Source organism: Phoca vitulina, unplaced genomic scaffold (genome assembly GCF_004348235.1).
Source record: "Phoca vitulina isolate PV1807 unplaced genomic scaffold, GSC_HSeal_1.0 scaffold29, whole genome shotgun sequence".
Classification (NCBI taxonomy): domain Eukaryota; kingdom Metazoa; phylum Chordata; class Mammalia; order Carnivora; family Phocidae; genus Phoca; species Phoca vitulina.
Genome location: NW_022589732.1, coordinates 5,026,223 through 5,053,686, shown reverse-complemented (window position 1 = coordinate 5,053,686; position 27,464 = coordinate 5,026,223). Strand labels below are relative to the sequence as shown.

The window sequence follows — 27,464 nt, the reverse complement described above, 5'->3', positions numbered from 1 at the left end:
TGGCCACTTTGCTGTTTTGCTTACATGAAAATCTGTTGTTTAGTGTAGTCATCTTCATTAATTATCTTAGCTAGATCTTCTAGAAAACTTGTCATATTCTTCTAGATAAGTTCTTGCTGCTTCCTTCACCTTGTACTTTTATGTTATGGAGATGGCTTTTTTCCCTTAAACCTCATGGACCAACCTCTGCTAGCTTCAGACTTCTGCAGCTTCCTCACCTCTCTCAGCCTTAATTAGAATTGAAGAGAGTTAGGGCCCTGCTCTGGATTAGGTTTTTTTTTTTTTTTTTTTTTTAAGATTTTATTTATTTATTTGCGAGAGAGAGAATGAGAGACAGCACGAGAGGGAGGAGGGTCAGAGGGAAAAGCAGACTCCCCACTGAGCAGGGAGCCCGATGCGGGACTCGATCCCGGGACTCCAGGATCATGACCTGAGCCGAAGGCAGTCGCTTAACCGACTGAGCCACCCAGGCGCCCCTGGATTAGGTTTTGGCTTCAGGAAATGTTGTAGCTGTCAGGGAATGTTGTAGCTGGTTTGATCTTCTATTCAGACTACTACAGTTTTCTTCATATCAGCAGTTAAGGATTTTTTGCCTTGATATTATTCATGTGTTCACTGGAGTAGCACTTTTAATTTCCTTCAGAGATTTTTTCCTTTGCACTCACAACTTGGCTAGCTGGCACAAGAGGTCTAGCTTTTGGCCTGTGTTGGCTTTTGGCATGCCTTTCTAGCTAAGCTTTATCACTTCAGGCTTTTGATTTAAAGTGAGAGAGGTGAGTGACATTTTTTCACTTGAACACTTAGAGGCCATTGTAGGCTTATTCATTGGCCTAATTTCAGTATTATTGTGTCTCAGGGAATAGGGAGACCTGAGGAGAGGGAGAGAGATAGGAAAATGGCTGGTTGGTAGAGCAGACAGAACCTACACAACATTTATTGATTATGTTCTCTATCTTACATGGTGTGGTTTGTGGTACCCCAAAACTATTAATGCTAGTAACATCAAAGGTCACTTATCGCAGATCACCATAACAAATGTAATAAAATGAAAAAGTTAGAAATATTCCGAGAATTACCAAAATGTGACAGAGACCTGAAATGAGCAAATGCTGTTGGAAAAATGACATCAATAGACTTGTTCCACTCTGGGTTCCACAAACCTTCACTTAGTTTAAAAAAAAAAAAAAAAAAAGGCAATATCTGTGAAGTGTATAAAATGAAATATGCCTGTATACAAAATGAGAGCCATTAATCTAGCATACTAAGTAGTTGAAGAATTATTTATGAACTTATATTGTAGCTTTCACTCTATTGTGGTAGAGCCATAGATTAAAAGATGAGATCAGTAAATAATAGTGATTTTCATTTGAAGGACTTTGTTGTGGTAATTTATTAAGTTCAGGAATTACATTTGACCTAATAAGAATTAAGAAATCAAAGCAATTCTTATTAATAAGGCTTGATAGAAGGAAAAATCCATTCCCTGAATTTGCTGAAAAAATGCATACATTTGAATCCAGTCTTGTAAAATCTTCTACTAAAAATAGAAATTTTATGAAATGGAGATACAGTATGCATACTAGCTGCTCCTCTCCTACAACCCCCCCCCCCATCCTAGGGTAAGTCCTGAGGTGTAGCGGAAGACATACTTAATACTCTGTGCTCCAGTGCCCCCTTGTGCCTATTACGAAAGGCACCAATAGTTTCTACTGCAAAAATTGGGATATACATTCTAAGAGCTCTCTGGAAACAAAACATTGCAAGCTTATAGATAGGGTTCCATATTGTAAACTTTCTGGGCCCAAGAATTATGTCCTTTTGATTTCAGGATATGCTCTTCTATTAATGCTTTCTCTTTCCACAGAAGCTGCTTCATTAGCAGTTACATGGCATTTGGGAAGTATGTAGTACATGTATATTTAATCTCAGTTTTCAGTGTTTTTATTTTATTTTTATTTTTTTTCAGTGTTTTTATGTATCTTTCCTTACCCTTACCTCCCTTTTAAAAGTAAAAAAAGGCAAGTGTGGAAATGGATATGTCAGAGGACTCGCTAAGAAGGGTTTTTCCTTCTCTCTCAAGGAAAAAGAATCCTGGGATCAATCTGTGCCATGATAATGTGGTATAACTGTAGACATTTTTGGCCTGCCAGCATATTAGGAGATAGCCTACATTTGAAGTTGCCATCTCATTCTTCTGTCCTTTACCCTTAAAGGCATATAAGACTTTGTAGTATAATTCCAGTAAGTATAATACTATTATATCATTGCCTTTAGGAGAAGGGAGTGGCTTGGTTTTTTATGATGATCATTTGTCCTTCTTTTTCAGTTAAATTCTCTACTTACAGCTTGTTTTTTTTTTTTTATTTTTTTTTAAGATTTTATTTATTCATTTGAGACACAGAGATATAGAGAGAGAGCATGAGCAATGGGAGAAAGAGAAGCAGACTCCCCGCTGAGCCAGGAGCCTGATGTGGGGCTCGATCCCAGGACCCTGGGATCATGGCCTGAGCCGAAGGCAGACGCTTAACCATCTGAGCCACCCAGGCACCCCTTACAGCTTGTTTTTTTTTTATGTTATGTTAATCACCATACATTACATCATTAGTTTTTGATGTAGTGTTCCATGATTCATTGTTTGCGTATAACACCCAGTGCTCCATGCAGTACGTGCCCTCTCTAATGCCCATCACCAGGGTAACCCATCCCCCCACTCCCCTCCCCTCTAGAACCCTCAGTTTGTTTCTCAGAGTCCATAGTCTCTCATGGTTCGTCTCCAACTCCAGTCTCCCCCCCCACCTTCATTTTTCCCTTCCTACTATCTTCTTTTTTTTAACATATAATGTATTATTTGTTTCAGAGGTACAGGTCTGTGATTCAACAGTTTCACACAGTTCACAGCGCTCACCATAGGGGTGTTAAAGTCCCCCACTATTATTGTAGTGTTGTCGATGTATTTCTTTGCTTTTGTTATTAATTGGCTTATATAATTGGCTGCTCCCACGTTAGGGGCATAGATAGAATTGTTAGATCTTGTTGGATAGACCATTTAAGTAGGATGTTGTGTCCTTCCTCATCTCGTATTATAGTCTTTGGTTTAAAATCTAATTTGTCTGATATAAGGATTGCCCAGCTTTCTTTTGGTGTCCGTTAGCATGGTAAATGGTTTTCCACCCCCTCACTTTCAATCTGGGGGTGTCTTTGGGTCTAAAATGAGTCTCTTGCAGACAGCATATCGATGGGTCTTGTTTTTTTATCCAATCTGATAGCCTGTGTCTTTTGATTGGGGCGTTTAGCCCATTTACATTCAGGGTAACTATTGAAAGATATGGATTTAGTGCCATTGTATTGCCTGTAAGGTGACTGTTACTGTGTATTGTCTGTGTTCCTTTCTGGTCTATGTTGCTTTTAGGCTCTCTCTTTGCTTAGAGGACCCCTTTCAATATTTCTTGTAGGGCTGGTTTCGTGTTTGCAAATTCCTTTAGTTTTTGTTTGTCCTGGAAGCTTTTTATCTCTCCTTCTATTTTCAGTGTTTCTTAATTAGAGTAAAATTTACCTTTTCTTTGGTCAGCAGTTCTGAGGACAAATGCATAGTGATGTAACTATTACCACAATCAACATGTAGAACAGTTCAATCACTTGGCCACAAAATTTCCTTTTGCTATCACTCCTTTGTAGTCAAACCTTTAAATCCCTTCCATTCTTCTTAACCCTGGACAACTAATAATTCTCAATCGTTCTTGTTTCGACTTTCACTGAATGTCATATGAAGAGGATTATACAATATGTATGTAGCCTTTTGAGTCAGGTTTCTTTCAGTTATCTAAAAGCATTTGAGATTTATCCATATTTTCGTTTGTTCCTTTTTATTGCTGAGGAGTATTTCATTATATGGGCGTACCATGGTTTGTTCCTCCATTCCCAATTTGTGTTGTTTCTAGCTTTTGTCTTTTAAAAATAGAACTGCTATATGCATTCATATTCAGATTTTTGTGTAAATGTAAATTTTCATTTCACACGACTGAAATTTTAGCCACTCTAGGTATGTAATGGTATCTCATTGTGGTTTTTATTGGCATTTCTCTAACGACTAATTATTTTGAGTATCTTTTCATGTGCTTATTTGACATCTGTATATCTTCTTCGGTGAAGTATCTGTTCAAATCTTATCCTGTGGTTTTTGATTAGTTTTCTTTTTGTTGAATTTTTTAAGTTTTTTGTATATTCTGGACACTAGTCTTTTTTCAAATGTTTTATTATAGTCTGTGGTTTATTCTTTCATTTTCTTAAAGTCTTCCACAAGAAATTTTTTTTTTTAATTTTGATGACATCTAATTCATCACATTTTTTCTTTTATGGTCTGTGCTTTTGAAATCCTTTCTAAGAATTTTTTGCCTAACCCAAAGTCAGGAAGAATTTCTTCAAAAAGTGTTACCTTTTATGTTTAAGTCTGTAACTATTTGGGTCTAATTTTTGTATATAGTATGAAATATGGATTGAAGTTCATTTTTTTGCACATGAATGTACAATTATCCCAGCAGCATTTGTTGAAAAGAATATCTCCTTTGAATTGGATTTTCATTTGTCAAAAATCATTTACCAGTTTTATATTGATTCTGTTTCTAGATTTTATTCTCTTGTATTGATTTGTGTGTCTATGTTTTTGGCAATATCACACTCTCTTTACTATATTACTATAGCTTTATAGTGAGTCTTGAAACCAAACAGTGTGAGTCCTCCAACTTTTTGTTGTTCAAAATTGTTTGTGCCCTTCCCATGTAAATTTTAGAGTCTGCAAAAATTCTACAGGGATTTTGATTGGAATTGCATATAGATCAATTTAGGGAAGAATTTACTTTTTAATATTGAGTCTTTCAATTAATGAACACAGTGTATCTGTCCATGTATTGGGACCTTCAGTTTCTTTTATCAGTGTCTTAACAATTCTCACATACATATCCTAAACGTATTTTAAATTTCTCCATATATTGTCTATTTTTTATTATCTTAAAATACTGCCAGCTGTTTTGATTAGGACCAGGAGTATGCAGCATTATACATGCTCTTCCCAAGACTCCAGCAATCAAAGAACCTCTCTCAGGTTTCTGGGTTCTGGTGCTTAGTCTCAGCTTCAGTCAGAGGTCATTCTTTATCAAATTAGATTACTGGCCTGCCCTAATAGAAAGAATCCTTTGTATATTTTTTACTTCTTTTAAGGATATAGGTATATTTAGTCAGTATATTTAGTCAGAATATATATACAGCCTCAAAGGTACAGATTTTTTTTTTTTTGAGATAAGGGATATTCCTCATATATTTTTCTCATATTTTTAAACTCATACTTTTATCTGCAAGAGGGAACTAACCTTTACAGTTGAAGGAAGGTAAAACCGTAACGGTAACCAGGTTACCATGGCTCAAAAAAAAAATGACTCCAAAAGAGTTATAATAGTGAATTCAGTTCCCCACCACTTGAGACCAAGCCAGTTCTGTTCTTCATTCCTTATTTTCTAAATTGGATCAGTACCATTAACTGACATAATTTAGTTGAAAATATACAAATAATTTCAATATAGACTACTAAATGCATTGGTAGACCCTTGAGTGCATTGCAAGATGATAGAGACCAGTGGCTCAGTTCAAGTGATAGAAAATTGTTTTTGAGAACCAGACTTCTGAAGTGTTTCTTGAAGCCAGGAAGTTCAGAGACCTGATAAGAGACTATGTAAGGTTCAGGTTGAGTTGAAAAAGAGGTGGACTGCAGATACTGAGTGGTATCCTTAATCAGTATTTGCTGAATGAATGAATGGTTGGTAGACATTATAAATGGAATGCTTAAGGTAAATGTGAAAGCAGGGACAGAAGGAAATAATAGATTGTTAAAGATTTCTGATGGGGCGCCTGGGTGACTCAGTTGGTTAAGCGCCCAACTCTTGATTTCAACTCAGGTCATGATCTCAGGTTGTGAGATCAAGCCCCATGTGGGGCTCATTGCTGGGTATGGAGCCTGCTTAAGATTCTCTCTCTCCCTCTCCCTCCCTCCCTCTCTAAAAAAAAAAAAGAAAAGAAAAAGATTTCTGAGATGGAGTAGTTCTGGAGGATGATAAGGTCTAGAGAGATTATATAAAAGTGAAAAGTCACTGTGGTTGAGAAATTCAGAAAACTTGGAGGCTCAGTTATGGTATTAAAACTGTGAATAACTTAATAAAGGGAAACTTTGTCTCTTTTTAAAACAGTATTTCATCTCTTTTTATTTGATCCCTTTTGACTCCTGTTGATTGTAAAAGAATTTCTCAGTGAAGAAATCCTTGATATAGTCAAATAATTTGAGTACCAAAAATGGAAGTAGTTGATCATATCCCTTTCTGAGGCTCTCTTCTATCCATTGTAAAGGTTAGGATATACCTAAGTGGAGATTCCATAAATCATCTGTCCTATTTCAGAATAATCTTGGCATGCAAGATCCCCTGAAATGTAAGGCCAACACAAGTATGACTCTTTCAAGTAGATTCTAGGCATTATTTTTAAATACTAATAAGTTAAAAAAAATGAAAAAGGCCATCAGAATGAAATAACTTTTTATTCAGTGTCAGAATTCTACTAGTATTTAATTAAATACTACCAGTATATATTATTAAAAGGTAATTAGACCTTCTTTAATACTTCTGTACTTTTTTTTTTTTTTTAAGATTTTATTTATTTATTTGACAGAGAGAGACACAGCGAGAGAGGGAACACAAGCAGGGGGAGTGGGAGAGGGAGAAACAGGCTCCCCGCCGAGCAGGGAGCCCGATGCGGGGCTCGATCCCAGGACCCTGAGATCTTGACCTGAGCTGAAGGCAGTCGCTTAACCAACTGAGCCACCCAGGCGCCCCAATACTTCTGTACTTTCAGCCAAGTGCAATATTCAATACCTGAATTTTTATTTGGACAGTTATACATGGTTTTTCCTCCCAACCTGAGGTCTGAAGACAGTGCCAGCATAAAGTGTTATAGCAAATATTGGGGAACAAAATTTCAGCCACCAGGTTCTTGAGACTTCAGTAGTACTTAGGCATTTAAGTCATCCAATATTATAATTTAACAAATTTTTTATTGTGGTACTACAATATCTGCTGTCTGAATAAGGACATGTATACTAAGGTCAAGCACCCATTTTGAGGTAGATATTTATTTTTTCTATTTCAGAAAGAAAACTCTTGAGATTCCAAGTCTTTTTTTTTTTTTAATTGAGAACTGGGGCCTACCATTTTTGTCAAGCATTTTAGACAATTAGAATTACTCTAGGCTAAGGAGAATGACCTAATTATGTTTCATTCCTATCATATGCTTTGCCGATTTTATACTTGTTCAGGGATAATAGGTGTGACTACAAAGGGCCATTGCAAAGCCAAAGTTAGGTGTCTCACCCATATATGCTGTGTACCAAGACACAATTGTTACCACAGATCCTTGGTGCTTAGCTAGGGGAGATCGTGTGGACTTCCTGACATCTCAGTTTCTTTGATCTTCAGTTGAATCTGAAACCATACAAATTTCCTGGGCCGCCAAATTGTCTTTCACATGTTTTTGGGAAGAGAGAGCTCTGTGTGTGTGCGTGTGCATGCGCGCGCACGTGTGTGTGTGTTACGTAGACATAAAGAGTATAACCTATGGAGAAAAGATCAAAATGTGGACCACACCTTTGCTTATTTGACCTAGCTTTAGGCCCTCTACCTATATTAGGCTCTAGAAAATCCATTGCTGGATCTGTATTAAAATGTAAAGACAAATTGTTGTACTTTTGGAGCTAACTAACTTTTGGCTTCAAAAACAAGGCAATAGATTTATAATTCTACTTCTCTTTCCCCATCAAGGGTACTGTGGCTATAGTTAGGTTTTATTATGAATAATGTTGAGTCTTAATGGTTTGTCTATACCTTGCATCCCTTGGATTCTTTAAGGATATTGTATTAGTTCCTTAATGTATGTAAATGTGCATTATGAAGGGCATTGAACTGCATAGAGCCCCTGTTCTGTAGTCATTTTCCATCCTCAGTTCTTTTCTTTTAATATATGAACTGATTATAAACCTTCTTGTGACACTAAAATCTCATTTTCACACAAGTAACTTGTTTCCTGATTACTTTAAATGAATGCATTACATGCAATATCACAGCCCATTTTTATAAAAAGAATACACTTTCTTTTTTTTAATTAATAAGCTTTATTTTTTTAGAACAGTTTTAAGTTCGCAGCAGAATTTGATGGAAAGTACAGAGTTTCTGTTTACCTCACCACGCTCAAACCCCTTCCAGTTTTCCCTTATTATTAACTTCTTACAACTGATGAGGCAATACTTATGTGTTACTATTAACTAAAGTTCATAATTTACATTATGGTTTACTCGTTGTGTTGTATAATTCTGTGAGTTTTGACAAATGCGTAGTGTCATTGGTCAGCCTATAAAGTATCATATACAGTTGTTATATTGTCCAGAAAAATCCCCTGTGCTCCAAATATATCCTCTTCCCCACCAGCAAATCATTGACAACTACTGATCTTTTTGTTGTCCCCTTAATTTTGCCTTTTGCAGAACTTCATATGGTTGGATTATAGTATATAGCCTTTCAGAGTAACTTCTTTAACTTAGCAATATGTATTTTTATGCATTCATGTCCTCATGGCTTGATAGTCTTGAGAGTCCATTTCTTTCTTTCTTTCTTTTTTTAAAAGATTTTATTTATTTATTTATTTGACAGAGAGAGCACAAGCAGGGGGAGCGGCAGGCAGAGGGAGAGGGAGAAACAGGCTCCCCGCTGAGCAAGGAGTCCAGTGCGGGGCTCAATCCCAGGACCCTGGGATCATGACCTGAGCCGAAGGCAGACGCTTAACCAGCTAAGCCACCCAGGCACCCTGAGAGTTCATTTTCATTTCTTTCTATTGCTGAGTAGTATTTATTATATGGATGCACCACAGCTTGTTTTTTCACCTGTTGAAAGACATTTTGGTTGCTTCCAAATTTTGGTAATAATGAATAAAGCTGGCAATAGATATTATAGAATATAAGTATTAGCCATTTACATGAGAGTTTTCTAAGATACATTTCTGCATCATCTTAGATGATTATTCTGGATATAAATTTAGACTTTTCCTGTGTCATTCATAGGAGAGATAGACATTAAATGTATACAGACCTATTTCATTTGTGTCAGATGGTGCAGAGACAAGATATATGTTGCTATGAAAGTATATATAGAAGGTTTTTAACCTTTTACATATAGTTTTTAATTAAATACCCATTGAATATTGAATTATAATATGATGATACTATGTTAGGACCAATTTTGAGTCCTAGGGTAAAAGATTTTCTAAAGTCTTTGTGAAACTTTTCATAGTTCTTAAGAGTACTATGGAAGCATGTCCTAAGAGTCTCTCTCCCTGTTTTGCTTTTATAATCTGCTTTGCACTTGGAAACTAGATAGTATAATTTATCCTTATCTGTATACTAGTGTCAGTGCGTTCTAAGTGAAGATGAGATGATTCACCTTTGGGTAAAGTACATTTGCCTTTAGTGAATAGAATTTGTAACATCTTTCTTGACTCATTAGGAGCCTTTTGGCCATATTCATTCTACTGTATTTCAGATAGATAGTAATACTATTACCTACATGCCAATATTATATTTAGAACTCAGTATTCCCTCAAATATATTTGTTTCTGCCTAAAAATACACTTTTTTTTAGTATTTAGTTGTCTTCATTAATAAGTAGCATGTTTCTCTATCTCAAATAATAACTGTTTTATAAATACATATTTGAACAGTTACATCAAGAATCAGAAGCATATTTTCATCTTACTAATTTGTTACTAATGCCCAGTACTGGGTTCTTCGTAAATAATATAAACAAAGGGCATTTACTACTACTTTACAATATTATAAAAAAATCTTTATTTCTGTGGTAACTTTCTAAGAAACCTATTGCAGAAGGTAAATTGAAGGAATTAAAAATATAAAAGCTAGAAACCAGATGTAATTTTTAGTAGTGTGAAAATAAGAAACAAATACCTGATTTTTTATGTAAAATATCAAAGAAATATGTTTTACCTGTGGCCAGCTCTTCTTTGAAAAGTTATTTAACTGGGGGCGCCTGGTGGCTCCATCGGTTGAGTGACCAACTCTTGATTTCTGCTCAGGTCGTGATCTCAGGGTCCTGGAATCAAGCCCCAGCATGCTCAGCGGGGAGTCAGCTTGAGGATTGTCTCCCTCTACCCCCCCCCCACATGTGCTCTCTCTCTCTCTCAAATCTTTTAAAAATGTTTTTTAAAAAAGAAAAGTTGGGGTTCCTGGGTGCCTCAGTCGTTAAGCGTCCGTCTTCGGCTCGGGTCATGATCCCAGAGTACTGGGATCCAGTCCCGCATCGGGCTCCCTGCTCAGCGGGAAGCCTGCTTCTCCCTCTCCCACTCCCCCTGCTTGTGTTCCCTCTCTCGCTGTGTCTCTCTCTGTCAAATAAATAAATAAAATCTTTAAAAAAAATAAAAAGAAAAAAAGAAAAGTTACTTAACTGGAATAGCAAATCTGTAAAGAAGAATATCAGTGATGGTTTTGCATTGCCTCAGCTACCAGATGGATTAACTGCCTATTACATTGTCTTATTAGGCTCAATTAATGAACGACCACATGGCTATGCCCAGGAACATGGTATAGTCCCTGTTACATACTGTGGAAGGAAAATCCCTAGTTCTTTTCCGCAGGCAGAAAAAGAAGAACTTGATATTTTTCTAATATGCTATAATATTTAGAAAACCTCCTAATGCAGAGGAAGGAGGTGGAAATGTTCATCCTTCTTAATTCATCCTCACCACTGATTTTTATCATATTCCAGTAATTTACAGTGTCTTAATTGTCCAATCCAGTGGGTTTTTTTTAAATTTGTCTGTAGCCTTTGAAGATGTTAACTTGCCTCTTCATATGAAACTTACCTTCTTGATTGGAATAGTACCTTCTCTACAGGTTATACTTTGTTTTCCTTCTCAGTTGTGTTCATTTGTTTCTTTTCCTTTGGTAGCCTGTAAGTTTTGAGATTTTATATGCTTTTATGTTCTTTCCTATGAATTTCTCATTCTCCACATTTTCTCTAATCCAAATTTCATTTCCTATAACCTAAACCCAGACAACCTTTGCTCTAGGTAAGTTAGAATATTCTGAGTGTGCTTGATTTTCATGCCTGTAAACGTAGTATTCCCCCCCCCTTTTTTTTCATCTGTGAGATCCTGCTTATTTCTTCAAATCCTACTTAAATGTCACTTACTGGGGCACCTGGGTGGCTCAGTCGTTAGGCGTCTGCCTTGGGCTCGGGTCATGATCCCGGGGTCCTGGCATCAGGCCCCACGTCGGGCTGCCTGCTTGGCGGGGGGCCTGCTTCTCCCTCTCCCACCCCACCTGCTTGTGCTCTGTCTCTGTCAAATAAATAAATACAATCTTAAAAAAAAAAAATGTCACTTACGTCATGTAGATTTTCCCAGTTTATCCAGGCTATATTTGTTACTTTCTCCTCTAAGCTATTAAAGTAATACTCTGCATATTTGTATTATCCCACTCATTACACTGATTTATCATTATTGAATGTCTATAGCCATACTAAACTATGAAATCTTAAAATCATAAATGATACCTTATTCAATCTTTTATTCTTGTGTCCAGAATTACGGCTGACACATAGTAGGCACTCAAATACCTTTTCAAGAATTGTAAGCATGTGTGCATGAATGATTGCATGAAACAAAGATGTTTTAAGAACATATTTATAGTAATATATCAAAATAGGAACTGAATGTCATTTTTTATAGCCACAGTATATATTTGAGTAAATTGCAACATATATTTTTACCACATACATATGAAAACAAATGGTTGTAAAGCAGTTGGTAAATAATATATGTAATTAGAATCCTAGAGATCAAATAACTTATCCTAGATATTAAGAATTTAAATAACATCAAAAATATCAATGTTTGGCAAAACAGGGAGTAGAATCTATGAATTAGGGTTATTTTTTGACTCTGTCAACAGTGTTTGCCATAGACAAGCTGTTTAAAAAGACTTCTAAATTAAAGTCAGACTTTATCAGTTTTTGCTCAGTTTTTTATGTGTTCAAACATTATTCTCTAAAATGTGTAAGTATTTTGGTAGACATTTTACCTTCCTGATTGTGAATTTCTTAGAGCCCAACCTGTAATGGAAACTACACTTTCAAATTCTATAAATAGGATAATTAAATGGTATGTATTATAATATGCACATTCATTTTTAAAAAGTAAAATGTGAGTAGATATATTTCACAAATAAGTTTTTAAATCAGTTATCTTTTACTAAATTTAAGTTTTTCCATAGAAATAATGTTTTAAACATTGTTTATGTTCTCTAGTCAGCCAGCCTAAAGTACATTGATCCCACAGAAATAAGTGAAGTGTAATATTAAAACCACATGTTGTAATATTATTGTAAAATATTATTCTGCTCTTTTATTCTGCACCTGTAACATTGTTTCATTGGAATTATATATTCTAACTTTAAATGGATGATTTTAGGAATACTTCTTTTCCTGTCTGTCATTCCCCTTCTCAATTCTTTTACAAAAGGAAGGAACAAAGCCTCTCGTACCTGGGACAGAAATATCTGAAAGGAGTGACTGGATCTGGAGTCAGTAGCAGTAATAGTGGCAGAAAAGATTTGTTGGTTGGGTGATTGAAAGTACAAATTTTCAAAACTGTGGAGCACTCGCACTGAGTTTAAGAGGCTAATAATCAACTGCTAGGAAAGAGAAGTCAAAAGCTAATATATACTTAGAAGATGATTGATATTCATGTTGTCTCATAAGATTTCCAACTTACTTTAAAAATTACTCCTAGGAACTGGAATTATATATACATTATGGGAGCTTCAGTATTTGACCTCTTTTCTATAAAAACAGTATACTTAGTATAATCTCTAATCATGCCTCAAAAGATCAAAACCAGAATTTGAGCCTTTTTCTAAATAAATTATGTTGGAGATTTATTAACAAGCATTTGTAATATGTAGGACTTTGCATTTAACTTGGATTTTTCTTCCTTAGATTTTTTAGTTGCTGTCCCTCTCCTTTAAACTCTCTAGTTACATCCTCATATCTTCAGATTTGTAAACTACTCTTAGGTATCCCTTTTTTCATAACCTATAGAAAACCTTTCTTCATTGATTTACTCTCATGCTTTAAAAGCATTCTCAGAATTTGAGTTCCTGGAAGGTTTTTTTCCTTTTTGTTTGGGCAAGCTGCTTCTCTCTCTCTTTCACTTTTTCAAATGTCTTGAAATTACTCTTCTGTCTGTCAAGCCGCCTTATGCTAAAAAACTGAACTGCTGATAGTTTTCTTCCTCCTGAGCCATTCAGCAGTTCTTAGTTTGTTTTGTGATGCTATTGAAAGAAACAGAGAACTAAACGAGGTGTTTTCATTTGTGTATCATTATTTACATTAATTGTCTAAAAGGACTTTACTGTGTTATATTCTAAATCTGATAAATTTAATGCCAGATTTAAAATTTATTTTTTATAGATTTTATTATTTATTTATGAGAGAGTGAGTGGGGGGAGGGACAGAGCGAGAGGGGAAGAGACAATCCAAAGCAGACTCTGCGCTGAGCGGAGCCAGACGTGAGATCACAACCTGAGCCAAAATCAAGAGTCATGTGCTTAATGGACTCAGCCACCCAGGCGCCCCCACCCCCACATTTAAAAGTTTTCAGTATTTGGGAAGAGATGACCAGGTTTTGGGCCCCCCACCCCATTGGTTATCACCAAATTATTTATATAGATTTGTAGATGGATAAATCTTATGAAAAACTAGTCCATTTTTCTCCCATATTGCTGTTTTATAGAGCAATATTCTGTGAGGTATCTCATAATTGGAGATTTTATGGACAAATGGGGAAAATCTCATGGTATTATCTCTCTTATTAATAATGGACAATGAACATTGGCATTATTAAAAACCTTGAGAAGACTTCTGATAAAATTAGACATTTGTAACTTACTAGTCCATGATTGTTCATAACTTATCTGGCTTATGTAATGCCTTTTTATATGAAAAGAAATGATTCTATAATGTAGACTATAGTTTGAGGAATGTTAATATAGTCTAATGCTTTTATTTTTAACACAGAAGATTCTTTAGAGGCTAAGTTGTTTTAGCCCATCACCATTCTCACATGACATCATGCAGATCACTCTTACTATTAGAGTGCATAAAAAGGTGAGGCCCATGGTGTACCACGCTGGTGTGATAATATTAGTATTATTATTGATACCAAGGTAAAAATAACAATTTGTTTTTATCACTTGATTTTATAGTGGCAATAGTTGTGTAATTTTAATTTTCTTTATAAATATCAGTGAAAATAGTATATTGTGAGAGAATACAAGCTTTCTTAGTTATTGGTCATTGTTTTTATTTCATAGTTCTAGGAAAATAGGGATTTTCCTAGGACCTTTCAAAAATTTTGTGATAATTATTGATGAATTTTAGCTCCAAAAATGCCCATCATAGTAATCTGAAATATTTTTTCAAATTGGTACATAGTAGATTTTTATATAGCTAATATTTTTACTGTTCCCACATTACCTTTCCCAAATTAACTGCATAACATTTGCAGATAAAGATTGTGGCTTACTGAGAGGTCCTAAAATAAAGTGGCAGGGCTGAAATTACAATTTAGATAAAAATAATAATTCTCAGCTTTAATATGCTATTATTTTGGTATGTGTAAATTGAATGTAGGTGTCCAAGTGACCAGAATCCATTTGCCATTTTCAAGCAATCAAGCTATGTAGGAGAAAAGAGACATTCTCCATATAGATGATAATTGTGTTTGAAGAGTTTATTTTTTATTTTTTATTTTTAAGATTTTATTTTTATTTGAGAGAGCATGAACAGGGTGGAGGGAGAGGCAGAGAAAGAGGGAGAAGCAGACTCTCCACTGAGCACTTAGGAGCCAGATATGGGACTCTATCCCAGGACCCCAAGATCGTGACCTGAGCTGAAGTCAGATGCTTAACTGATTGAACCACCTAGGCGCCCTGTGTTTGAAGGGTTTCAAGGTTAGGTTAATTTTAATGGACCACATAACAGAAACTGCATCACATGACTGCTGCTTATACTTCCTTCATCTTGCTGGTGGTTCTTCTGACAGTCTAACAGCTTTTCTTTCAGTGTCTGCTTTATACATACATAAAACAGAGAATTTGTGCATGTTGAGATCTGTTGTAGAAGACATGTATTAAAAGAGATATGTGATAGTCTTTTAATTATCTAGCGACCAGTTCTTCAAAATCACTGTTCTGTATCTTGGGCTAAAAAAAGTATTTACCACATGTTCACTATGAAATAATTATTTTTAATGATTATTTTGCTGAGCCTTTTTCTCAGATCATATTCACTCTTATGGTAATCACCACAATATCCATAGTTATTAATTCTTGATGTATATCTCTTATTTCTGAATTCCCAGTGTTCATAATGATAGGCTCTAATATGCAATCAGAAGTGTTTACTGAGTGAAATCTTCCTTTTCTTTTTTTCTACATAATTATGAATGCAGTGATTAATTAGTAAATGAAACAACTGTATTCATGTTGCATTTAGGACCTTTTTTCTTTTCTTTCCTTTTTCTTTTTTTTGCAAATTAGTCATTTATTCATACTCATTATATGTTTTACGTGGTGCTGGGTCGTTAAAATATTTGCTGAGCACTTTAGTTTGTTAGGCACCATGCCAGATACCAGAGATGCAAAAAAAAAAAAAGATGAAGGCATACTAATCCTTACCCGCAAGGATCTTGTATCTTTAGTTAGTAAGAAGGAAATAAGCAGGCCGAAGGACCCAATAGAGGTGAACGAGGTGGGAGTCAGTATAAAGTAACATAGAACTAAACAACCAAGTGAGTATATACAGTGTTTTTGGTAGGTTTGCAGATTGATGGAAAGAAACTATGCCTCCCCAAACCTCACCCCACATACATACCAATACACCATAAGGGTAGATTAGTTACTCATTCAGTTAGCCAAGATACAAAGTCTTACCTTTATTGGTGTAGAGAATCTAGCATGAGCACTGAGCATTCCTGCATGTCCTTGCGAGATATACCAAGCATGGGAAACCCTGACCACTCTTTACCTGGGCCATTTCTCAGAGCTGTGTTTGCAGTGAGCACCAATGAAGTATGAAGTAATAACTTCCTCCAAATAGCAGGCTTGCTTCTATTTATTATAAAAGGGGGGCCCCTCCACCCTCTCCCGGCACAGATCTGTGACACAGCTGTCTGAGTGCATAGGTGTTCCTCTTCGGGCTCTGGGCATCCTTCCTCGTGGGTCTTAGGAGGCATGAGGGGTCAACACAAGCCACACACTTTCACTTGGCTGTAAGTAATAAAGTCCTGGGAGACTCCTGTCTTTTGCCAGAATCCATGAAACAATAACAGGCTAGCTTATTTTAGTGTCTGTCTGTCTATCTAACTATTGACATTCAAACACTTCACTGTTTTGATAATATGAAGGTAAGTTGGCTATACAGCAAAGGAAAAGAATTTCATTTCTTTGTCCCAAGGGTCCTAGTAGATTCCTAAAACTGTCAGTGACACTGTCCATGCAAGATCAGCCATGAGTTTAGAAAGTTCACTTCATGCTGAAAACTTTAATTCTGTTATCAAGGGTTTTGCATCTGGAAGAATATACATTGAATTAATGCCATTTATGATAGGGAAATGTTTAAAACCTTGGCTCTTCAGGTTCTTGACTGAAATATTTTGTCAGTAAGACCATATTATTGTCCATGAAGGGAAAACAAAGATAGCACTCAGGTTTTCCTGAGCATTGCCTCTGCTTCAGTTTTCTGTAGTTTTCAAAAGCCCATTTGCACCACAATTTAGTGATTACATACTCTTACAAGATTTCAAGTGGTAGAGAAAATGGTATAGTTTGAAACTTTGCATAACATCAGGTGGACCTCAGCTCAACCCCTTAGGATGCATTTTTAGAAGAAGCCAACAGTTTTGTTGGCTCCTTCCTTGACTTGGGCTCCTGCTCTGAGTTGGCATAGATAACTAGGAATAGGTGTTAACTCCTTGAACAGTGTATTCTTCTTTCCCAATTCTAACAGGTAAGTATATCTAACTAGCTTCCTAATGAGCAGCAGCAGAAAGACCTCAAAACCAAACATAATACCAGTTTGTGTCCATGTTTAAAAGTCAGCAATTTCAAGAGTCAGGAGATACTTAATATTTACTAAGTACTTTGCATGTATGCAGCACTGTACTGGATACTGTAACAGCTTTACCCTCAGTGAGTTTGCAGCCATAATATAAAAATATTCTCATTATATTTGAAGAATATAGGGCAGAATCTGATTATATACTACATAAACTATATGAAAAATAACTGCTTGTAGGAGTTCAAAGGTAAGTTTGAGTGAAAGTGGGGGTTATAAACATTCTGGAAGAACTTCGGTGAGGGGAGAAGAACAAACAGGATTTAAATGAGGGGAAAGTGAAACACTTCAGATGTAAGAGAGCAGAAGATGGGCGGAAGAAGAAAACAAGAATGCCTCCAACAAAACTTACAGTGTGCTAGGGAAGACAGCTCTATGAAGAGAGCATCTTAGGTAGTGAATGAAAAAGGATGAAAGTGGGAGAAGGGGTTGAATGAACGGGTGTAAGAGAGTCAGCTTCGGTTTTCCAAATATTAACATCCTTGTTTCTGTTTTAGAGGAAAAGCTTTCAGGCTTTCACCATTGAGTATGCTGTTAGTTGAGGGTTTTTCAGTATTACCATCATTGTGTTGGAGTAGCTTCCTTTTATTCCTAGTTGGAATATGTTTATCATGCAAAATGTTGAGCATGTCAAATGCTTTTTCTGTGTCAAGCAAGGTGATCATGTAGTATTTTTTCTTCCATTCTGGTATATGGAGGGTATATATGGTATATTGCACTGATTGACTGTTATATGTTGAACCATACTTGAATTGCCACCTGTCTCTGTAAGTAAAGTTTTATTGGAACCAAGCCAAACCCATTTGTTTACATATTATCTGTGGCTGCTTTTGTACTATAAAATCAGAGGTAAACAGGTATGACAGAGACCATATAGTTTGCAAAGCCTAAAATATTTAATATTTCCCAACCTCTCCTTCTAGAATCATCAGTATCCACATAGTCTTTAGTATGTCTTTAGTAGATATCAGCCAGTCTGTACTAACATTGTGTAATTTGCTTTTCTTAATAAATGTATGGTTTATCTTCTTGATATACAACAAGTAGGGAGTTCTAATATGGTTAATGAGAAAGTTAGTTAAATAATGATTTTAAGAGAAATGTCAATTCAAATAATGTATTTGATAATGTCTTTTCTAATTCAACTTTGTGCCTTTATTTTATTTATTTATTTATTTTTTTTTTTTTAAAGATTTTATTTATTTATTTGACAGAGAGACACAGCGAGAGAGGGAACACAGGCAGGGGGAGTGGGAGAAGGAGAAGCAGGCTTCCCGCAGAGCAGGGAGCCCGATGTGGGGCTCGATCCCAGCACTCTGGGATCATGACCTGAGCCGAAGGCAGACGCTCAACGACTGAGCCACCCAGGCGCCCCTGTGCCTTTATTTTAAAGTAACCTACTTGGGGGCTCCTGGGTGGCATAGTTGGTTAAGCATCCAACTCTTGGTTTTGGCTCAGGTCACGATCTGAGCATTATGAAATCAAGCCCTGCATGGGGCTCCGCGCTCAGCTCAGAGTCTCCTTGAGACCTCCCTGTCCCTCTGCCCCTCCCCCCCAGCTCTCTCTCTTTCTAAAATACATAAATAAGTCTTTTAAAATACATATATATATATATCTCACATTCTGCATTGCTCATGGAGTTTTACATTTTCTTTTCTATAGGTTTATGTGGAATTTGATGATCTTGAATGGGATAAACGAGAGTGGGTTAAAGTATATGAAGATTTTTCAACTTTCTTGGTGGAATACCACTTAATCTGGGCCAGAAGGATCGACCCTAGCCAGACTCAGGGATCAAAGGGCAAACAAATTCAGTGGCCTGCATTGGTAAGATCTATACTTGTTTCATTAAACATTCTCAGTTGTTTGATTTAAAAGAACAGGAACTGAATGTAAGTTCAGATTTGTCTTGGTGATCATAGATTATTCCTGAAGAGGCTCTGAAGTATCTGGCAGAAATATCAAAATTTGGCTTTTATTTTGTTAAACAACTTTATGTGTCCTTTTTGTTAGTACTCTTAGCATATTTAGCCTAGAAATAGTTTAATCTATCCAGTTAGGAGAAACATATAAATTGGATTAAAGGTTACTAACAAATAGTTGACTAGTTTGTGTGTAATGTGGAACAGTTTTGTGAGATTGAGACTTTGTAGGTAGATAATAAGAGGATACTTTTTTAAAGCGTTCAATAGCATGTAATTTTCCTTGGTTTATTAAATTTAATAAAAATTGACTGAATTCATTGCGGATGATAGTAGATATTTAATGTGAAATTATATGTTCACCTAATAGGTAAAATTACTTCATATTAGAAAATGTCTATTTAAGAAATACAGATTTCACAAAATTCTCAACTAGTCTGAAGAGTTTTGTAAAAGAAACATACTAAGGAAGTCTGGCTGGCTGAGTCAGAAGAACACACGACTCTTGATCTCTGAGTTGTGAGTTCAAGCCCCATGTTAGGTGTGGAGATTACTAAACAAACAAACAAACAAACAAACTTGGGAAAAAAAAAGAAACATACCAAATAAGATCGTTCTATTAGGAAGAAAGCCGTATCTGTTTAACCATTGGGCAGTATATGTTTGAATGAAATAATTTTCTTATGCTGATATCAAAGAAATATTTTTAAAGCCATTAAAACATTATTTCAGGTATTTGGTATAAATACCATGAGAGTAGGTACTTTCAGATTTTTTTCAACATAAATTAACTATTTACAAGAATAGTTTTTCTTGTTAATAATTGTAGTACTTACACATTTTCTCTTTTAGTGAGTTAGACCTTTAAAAGTCTGAGGATATAAGTGGTTAAAAAGAGAATGAAATGAACTAATTATATTTTTAAAAGAAAATATGTTTAATATCAAAAGATGGAAGATGATATCTTTGAGCTATAGTTTTGGTAAGATACTTTGAATGCTCTAGCAAAATAAGATAATTTTATCCATGATAGATTTTTTTTTTTTTTTTTTTTTAAAGATTTTATTTATTTATTTGACAGAGAGAGATACAGCAAGAGAGGGAACACAAGCAGGGGGAGTGGGAGAGGGAGAAGCAGGCTTCCCGCGGAGCAGGGAGCCCGATGCGGGGCTCGATCCCAGGACCCTGGGATCATGACCTGAGCCGAAGGCAGACGCTTAACGACTGAGCCACCCAGGCGCCCCTATCCATGATAGATTTTAAGAAACATTTGTTGGATGAATATATTGAATTGTTAATATGAAGATTTTAAAGCCATGACTAACATGTTTTTTTATTTTATAAAATTTAACTCAAAAATTGGTTAAAACTTGACATATATGTGAATTTTGTATGAAAAGCCTCAAAAGCAGGAAGCAGTAACAACAATATCAGAAAGTATGCCTCAGTATCATAGTTAAAGAATAAACAGAACTTTAGAAAACCTTTGCCCTGTCTTAGAGATAATTATTAAAATCAAGGTGAATTCCTATATATATTCATAAATTACTGATTTTGGAGAAAATAGAAAATATTGTTTAATAATAATTTTTGTCATTATTTTAGAAATTTATTTCTGCTGAAAACCTTTTAACCTCATAAAATATTTGATTATGTAACCTCTTTTTAAAATTCAGCTTATTTTTTCTTATACAAAAAAAGGTACACATTAAAAAATTGGAAAATGCTAAATGGTTTAAAGTAGAAAATCATGAATCATTCTATTTTTATCACCAAGCATGACATATTTTGACATATTTTCTTATAAAGTATTTCTCTGCTTTTTTTTCCACCGTAGAATTAAAGAATTTTTTAAAAATATGGTAAATATGCTTAACATAAAATTTTCCACTTTAATCATTTTTAAGTATAAAGTTCAATGGCACTGAGTATATTCACATTGTTGTACAATCATCCATCTACAGAACTTATGCCATCTTGCAGAACTGAAACTCTATACCCATTGAACAGCAACTCCCCATTCCTTCTTCTTCCCAACTCCTGGAAACTACCATTTTATTTTCTGTCTCTAGGATTTTGACTACTCTAACTACCTCAATAGAAGTGGAATCATCTGGTATTTGTCTTTTCATGACTGGCTTATTTCACTCAGCATTAATGTCTGCGAAGTTTATTTTTATGTTGTAGCCTGTATGAGAATTTCCTTCCTTTATAAGGCTGAATAATATTTCATTATGTATGTACCACATTTTATTTATTCCTTTGTCTGTTGAGGGACCCGTATGTTGCTTCCACCTCATGGCTATTGTGAATAATGCTGCTATGCACACAGGTGTACATATATCTCATTGAGACCATGCTTTCAATTCTTATGAGAATTGCTGAAGAAGTGGAATTGCTATCTGGTAATTGTATTTTTAAAACTTTTGAGTAACTGCCATACTGTTTTCCACAGCAGCTGTACTATTTTACATTCTTGGCAATACTTGTTCATTTTAGTTTTTGATAATAGCCATCCTAATGGGTGTGAGGTAGTAGTACTTCCTTGTGGTTTTGATTTATGTTTCCCTAGTGATTAGTGATATTGAGCATCTTTTCTTGTGCTTATATGCTATTTGTTTATCTTCCTTGGAGAAATATCTATTCAAGTTTTGTCCATTTTTGAATCAGGTTGTTTTTATTTGCTTAGTTCTAGAAGTTCTCTGTATATTCAGGATATTAATCCCTTATTAGATGGAATCTGCAAACATTTTCTTCCATTCTGTGGTTGACTTTTTACTCTGTTGACAGTGTCTTTTGATGCACAAAATTTTTTAATATTCATAAAGTCCAGTTTATTTTTTTGGTTACCCGTGCTTTTGGTGTTATGTCCAAGAAATTATTGCCAAATCCAAATCATGAAGCTTTTATTGTATGTTTTCTTCTAGGAGTTTTCTTGTTTTAGGCTTTATATGTAGGCCTTTGATGTATTTTGAGCTAATTTTTGCTTATGGTATTAGGTGAGTGTTCAACTTCTTTCATTTGCTTGTTGATATCCAGTTTTCCTATTACCATTTGTTGAAAAGACTTTCCTTTTTCTTTTGAATGGTCTTGGCACCTTGTGCAAAAATTATTTGACCATTTATTCAAGTGTTTATTTCTGGGTTCTCTATTCCATCAGTCTATATGTCTGTGTTTATGCCCGTACCACACTATTTTGATTACCGTAGCTTTGTAGTAAAATTTTATTTGAGAGATAAAGAGAGAGAGTGCATGTGAGTTGGGGGGGAGGTGCAGAAGGAGAAGGGGAGAGAGAATCCCAAGCCATCTCCTCACTTAGTACAGAGCCCGATGGAGGGCTCAATATCATGACCTGAGCCGAAACATAAGTCAGCCGCTCAACTATGACTGAGCCACCCAGGCACCCCATGTAGCTTTGTGTAGTAAGTTTTGAAATCAGAAAATGTGCATACTCCAACTTTATTCTTTTTCAAGACTGTTTTGGCCATTCAGTGTCCCTTGGAATTCCATATGAGTTTCAGGATGGATACTTCTACTTCAGCCTGAAACTTTGGGATTTTGATTGAGGTTGCATTGAATCTGTAGATTACTTTGGGTAGTATTGACATCTTAAGCCTTTCAGTTCATGACCACAAGATGTCTTTCCATTTATTTATGTTTTCTTTAAATTTTTTTAGCAGTGTTATGTAGTTTTCAGTGTACAATTATGTCACTTACTTGGTCAATTTTTAAGGAATTTACTCTTTTTGATGCTATTGTAAATGGAATCAATTTGATAATTTCATTTTTAGATTGTTCATTACTAGAATGTAGAAACACAACTGATTTTTATGTGTTGATTTTATATCCTTTTGCTTAGCTGACGTCATACTCAATTGTGAAAGACTGCAAGCTTTTTCCTCTAAGATAGGGAATAAGACCAAGAGGGCACTTTTCTGGTCAACATAGTATTGGAAGTTCTAGCCAGAGCAGGTAGACAAGAAAAAGAAAAAAAAGGCATCTAAATTCGAGAGGAAGAAGTAAAGTTATTTCTGTTTGCAGACGATATGATCTTATATATAGAAAACCCTAAAGATTTTATGTGCCTTCCCATGTATTAGAACTAATAAATAAGCAGCAGGATATAAAATCTCTGCTTTCTAATAATAGTTTTAGCTAAGACTGCATTAAAATTGTAGATCCTGCTTTTTTTACTTGATATTTCAACATATTCATTCCTCCTCACAAGTAATAATTTTAACAGTTTTTAATGGCTAAATAATATTTCATCCTATAATGATCCATTTCCCTAATGTTTGGTATTGTTCCTAATTTTTTCATGATTATAAATAACTGATAAATATTATTGTGATAAATATGTAAATCTTTGCATCTCTGATTATTTTAAAAATTTAGATTCATAGTAGTAGAATTACTGGTCAGAGGGTATGAACTTGAAAAAAATATATAAAAATCTCCTGATACTCTCCACAAATACTTAACTGCCATTGCCCCCGGTCAGTGTGTGAGTGCTTTCATCTTCACCCTAATCCTAATCCCCCACCTCACTCCCACCCCCGCAAACATTGATTACTTATTTTCAGACTGTCTTGTTTTTAAAACCCAGACATTTAAAAAAGGATTTTTACAACTTGAGTACAGAAGTGAATGTTGTAATTTTTATATCTGCTAATTTGATATCTTAAAATACTGTTTCATTGTTTTAATTTGCATTTCTTTAATGGGATGAATATTCATATTAGCAACTTGTATTTTTGTGATTGTCTTTTTTCAATTACTTATTATTAGGATTTTGTGTTTTTCTAATATTTGTTATAAGCTTTATTTATATTATTAGAGATACTATAACCCTTTTGTATTTGCCTCATGGTTTGCTCAGCTAACTTTATGATAGCAAGACTTTTTGAACTGTTTGTTTATATTTAAAGGACATCTATATAATGAGATATCTTCCTTAATTCAGACAATCAGGATGTGTTTTCCTTCCTTTCTTCCTGTTTCCTTTCTTTCTTTGTATTAGGATGTAAAAATTAATGGAACAAATAATTGAAATGACAATGCTTGGTATACTTTAGCAAATAATCATTTTAAGTTTCATAAGACTTCTACAAACATTTATGTTTAGTACACATAGCTGAGATTGTATTTTTTCCCTGCTGTTCATTAAAATGAGGCTTATTTAATGATATCTACAAGCAGTTGTTATGAAATTCAGAATTTTTAAATTCATATAGCAGAATAAAATACTATATCTACAAATTTGAGAAAGTTTAGGGTTACATATGAGATGGCAATAGAATTAAACACAGTGGCGGGGGAGAATTAAACAGCAGAAACTAATATTTTTTAATTCTCTACAAATTTAATGTTTCTAATTCTGTGTACATGATACTTGCTTTCATGTTCTTTTGTACTTAAACATATGTTTGTATTATCCTCTTTCTAGTTGTTTCACCCCTCGTGTGGTACCTGTTAAATATTACATATTGGTTATATTGTCTACTTATTCTAAGAAATCAGTAGAAACTGGCAGTGTACCTGCTGGTTCTTGAAATCATGACATAACAAAAAAAGTCCTGTAGTCTCATTAACCTTTTCTAAAGTTTATTTTAAAAATTTAAAAATTAAAACTTCAACAAAATATGGGATAGTATAATACCCAGTTCTCTGGAATTGTCTTTTCATCTTTCTTCCCAGTGTATCAATAGCAAAACATACATTGGAGCACCACCTATGTAACATGCTGAAGTGGTGTCTTTTTTTTTTTTTTTTTTTTTTTGGTTTGGTCCTGTATGATCAGGGTACCACCTGAGGCTATTCTGATGATGAAAGCCAAGGTGTCTTACATTTTTATGTAAGTTACTTAATATATTGTTAAATTTCATTTTTTTAAGTAAAGTAAAATACTCATTAAATCACATTTATTTGCACCAGGGAAAGAAAGTGTTGGCATTCATAATTGAAATCAACGAATAACCTACCTAACTGGATTAGGGCCCTGGCTCCATCTCCTTTAGGAAAACCTTCTGTGGGGAGTGGGGCTTCGACCCTAACCCAGCTGGGCTGTAACACTGCTGCATTTTCTAAGGGGCAGAGTTTTCTACTACTTTTCTGCAGGCTCAGCCTTCCAGATCACCCCAACCAGAATTAATCTCACCATCCTGTGTTCCCGTAGAACTTTGTTTGTACCTCTGTTTTAACAACTGGCACCTCTGCTTTGTATTATACCTATTTGTTTGCATGTCTGTCTTTCCCTACTAGATTGTAAGTTCCCTGAGGACAGGAATCATGTCTTAGTCATCTTTGAATCGTTCCTAGAAGTCTAGCACAGTGCTTTATCTATCTTAGACAGTGAATAAATTTTAAAGTGAATAAATTTTAAAGTGATGAATTTATTCTATCTACCCCAGCTAGTGAAAAAGAATGTTATTGGGAATTACAGCAAGTTTTCTGGCTGTTACTTTACACTAAGATCAAATGACAGGAAAGCATAATCAGCCAGTTGTGCTAAAAATATGTAAGTTAGCAATTTTAAACATGGCAAGTAGTTAAAGACAAATAATAAAAATGCTTATAATAGATGCCCTCATTCTAATCAAATACAAATATGAGATCTTAAATTGTCATGGAGGAGAGGAGGGGATATAAAATTACCCAAAATGGGTTATTTTTAAAATGCAGAAGGAAAGAACTTATAACTTTATTGCCAACTAAGTATTCTAATCTGTAATAATTTATCTAATTTTCTGGAGTGAGTTTTAGGAAACTCAGACTTCTCCTTCTTCCCAGTGCAACTTTTCAACTTCATTAGATAGATTATTCTGGTTTGATCAGGAATTGTGATCAGATTATAAATATGTAAATGTTTATCAATATATTGCCTTTAGATTATTTGCCTAGTGAAAGTACTTTTTAGTTGTTCTCTGTTCTGAAAGAAACCCTCTCAAATTAGAATAGTAGAATTGTTTGACAAAACTTGAGTGCCTACCCTGTGCCAGATACCGTGGTAAGCACTGTATATATATATTGGTAAATAAATGATATTCCTTGGGGCACCTGGCTGGCTTAGTTGATAGAGCATGTGGCTCTTGATCTGGGGTCATGAGCTCAAGACCAACATTGAGTGTAGAGATTGCTTAAATAAATTAACTTAAAAAATGAAAAAATAATTAGAATAGACTTCACTGTTCTTTGGGACAAAATACCTTTATATCTGGCTGTTTCATTGCCGAACTTTGTTTTTAGATTACGACCTCAACCAAATTTTACTGAAATGTAAACCCATGCCACATTCCTACTGTGAACTGAACTTTGAAATAAATTCATTTGAAGAGTTTTTATATATTGATAATTGAGTTTGCAGAGTTAGAATTATTAGTTTTACAGTTCTTTGGTAAATAATGAAGCGTTAGTAAAGACACCATATCTTCAAGGTTATTATTTCCCTGCAAAGTAAAACACTTTATGAGATCAAATTATGTGTAGTAAAGTATCAAACTTTTTAAATGATAAAAGCTAATACTGACAGACTGCAATGAATGAGCACATCTATCCTTTTCTTGTGGGTCATAAATGATACTATTTTGGGGGAAAATATTTTGTTGTAAGGACCATAAAGAGGTTCATCCTCTTGATTCATTAATTCTTCTCTCAGGAAATTATTTTTACAAAACAATTTTTAAAAAGTAAAAATTAAATTCAGTTCAGCTAATGTTTATCAGACACCTTATGTGAGCAAGACAGTGTGCTAGGTCTGCAGATACAAAAAAGAAAGGCAAAATGTTATATGCAGAAAGATGTTCATTATAGTCCTATCACAATTTGTAAATATTGTTAAATTAATCAGATATTATGCAGTTTTTAAAAATTATAATTATGAATACTTTAGAGAAGCATGGACAAATAAAATTCAAGTAAAAATAATCTTGATTATAGTGGTGTCAAAATTATATACTTAGAAAGTATTACCAACTAATTAAAATCATTTTTTAGAAAGATGGGATTATGCCTGACTAAAAATTTGTCTTTTCATTTTTTTATTATTATTTTTTTAAATATATTTATTTATTTGACAGAGAGAGACACAGCGAGAGAGGGAGCACAAGCAGGGGGAAGTGGGAGAGGGAGAAGCAGGCTTCCCGTGGAGCAGGGAGCCTAATGCGGTGTTCGATCCCAGGACCCTGGGATCATAACTGAGCCGAAGGGAGACACTTAATGACTGAGCCACCCAGGCGCCCCTAATTTGTCTTTTCAATAGAAACAGTTATGA

General features: G+C 34.8%; 1 protein-coding gene across 5 annotated transcripts in view; it reads left to right on the top strand.

Annotated features, from left to right (window-relative positions):
- The window catches only part of JMJD1C (jumonji domain containing 1C), a 338,905-nt gene that overhangs the window by 118,925 nt on the left and 192,516 nt on the right, over nucleotides 1-27,464 (top strand). For 4 of the 5 annotated variants that reach the window (XM_032423900.1, XM_032423899.1, XM_032423905.1 and 1 more), the window contains one exon: nucleotides 18,936-19,100. In XM_032423900.1, coding sequence (XP_032279791.1) covers nucleotides 18,936-19,100 — 165 coding nt within the window. Of the gene's footprint in view, nucleotides 1-13,702; nucleotides 14,265-18,935; nucleotides 19,101-27,464 lie in introns of those variants that run through there. The other variant, XM_032423901.1, reaches the window with a different exon arrangement.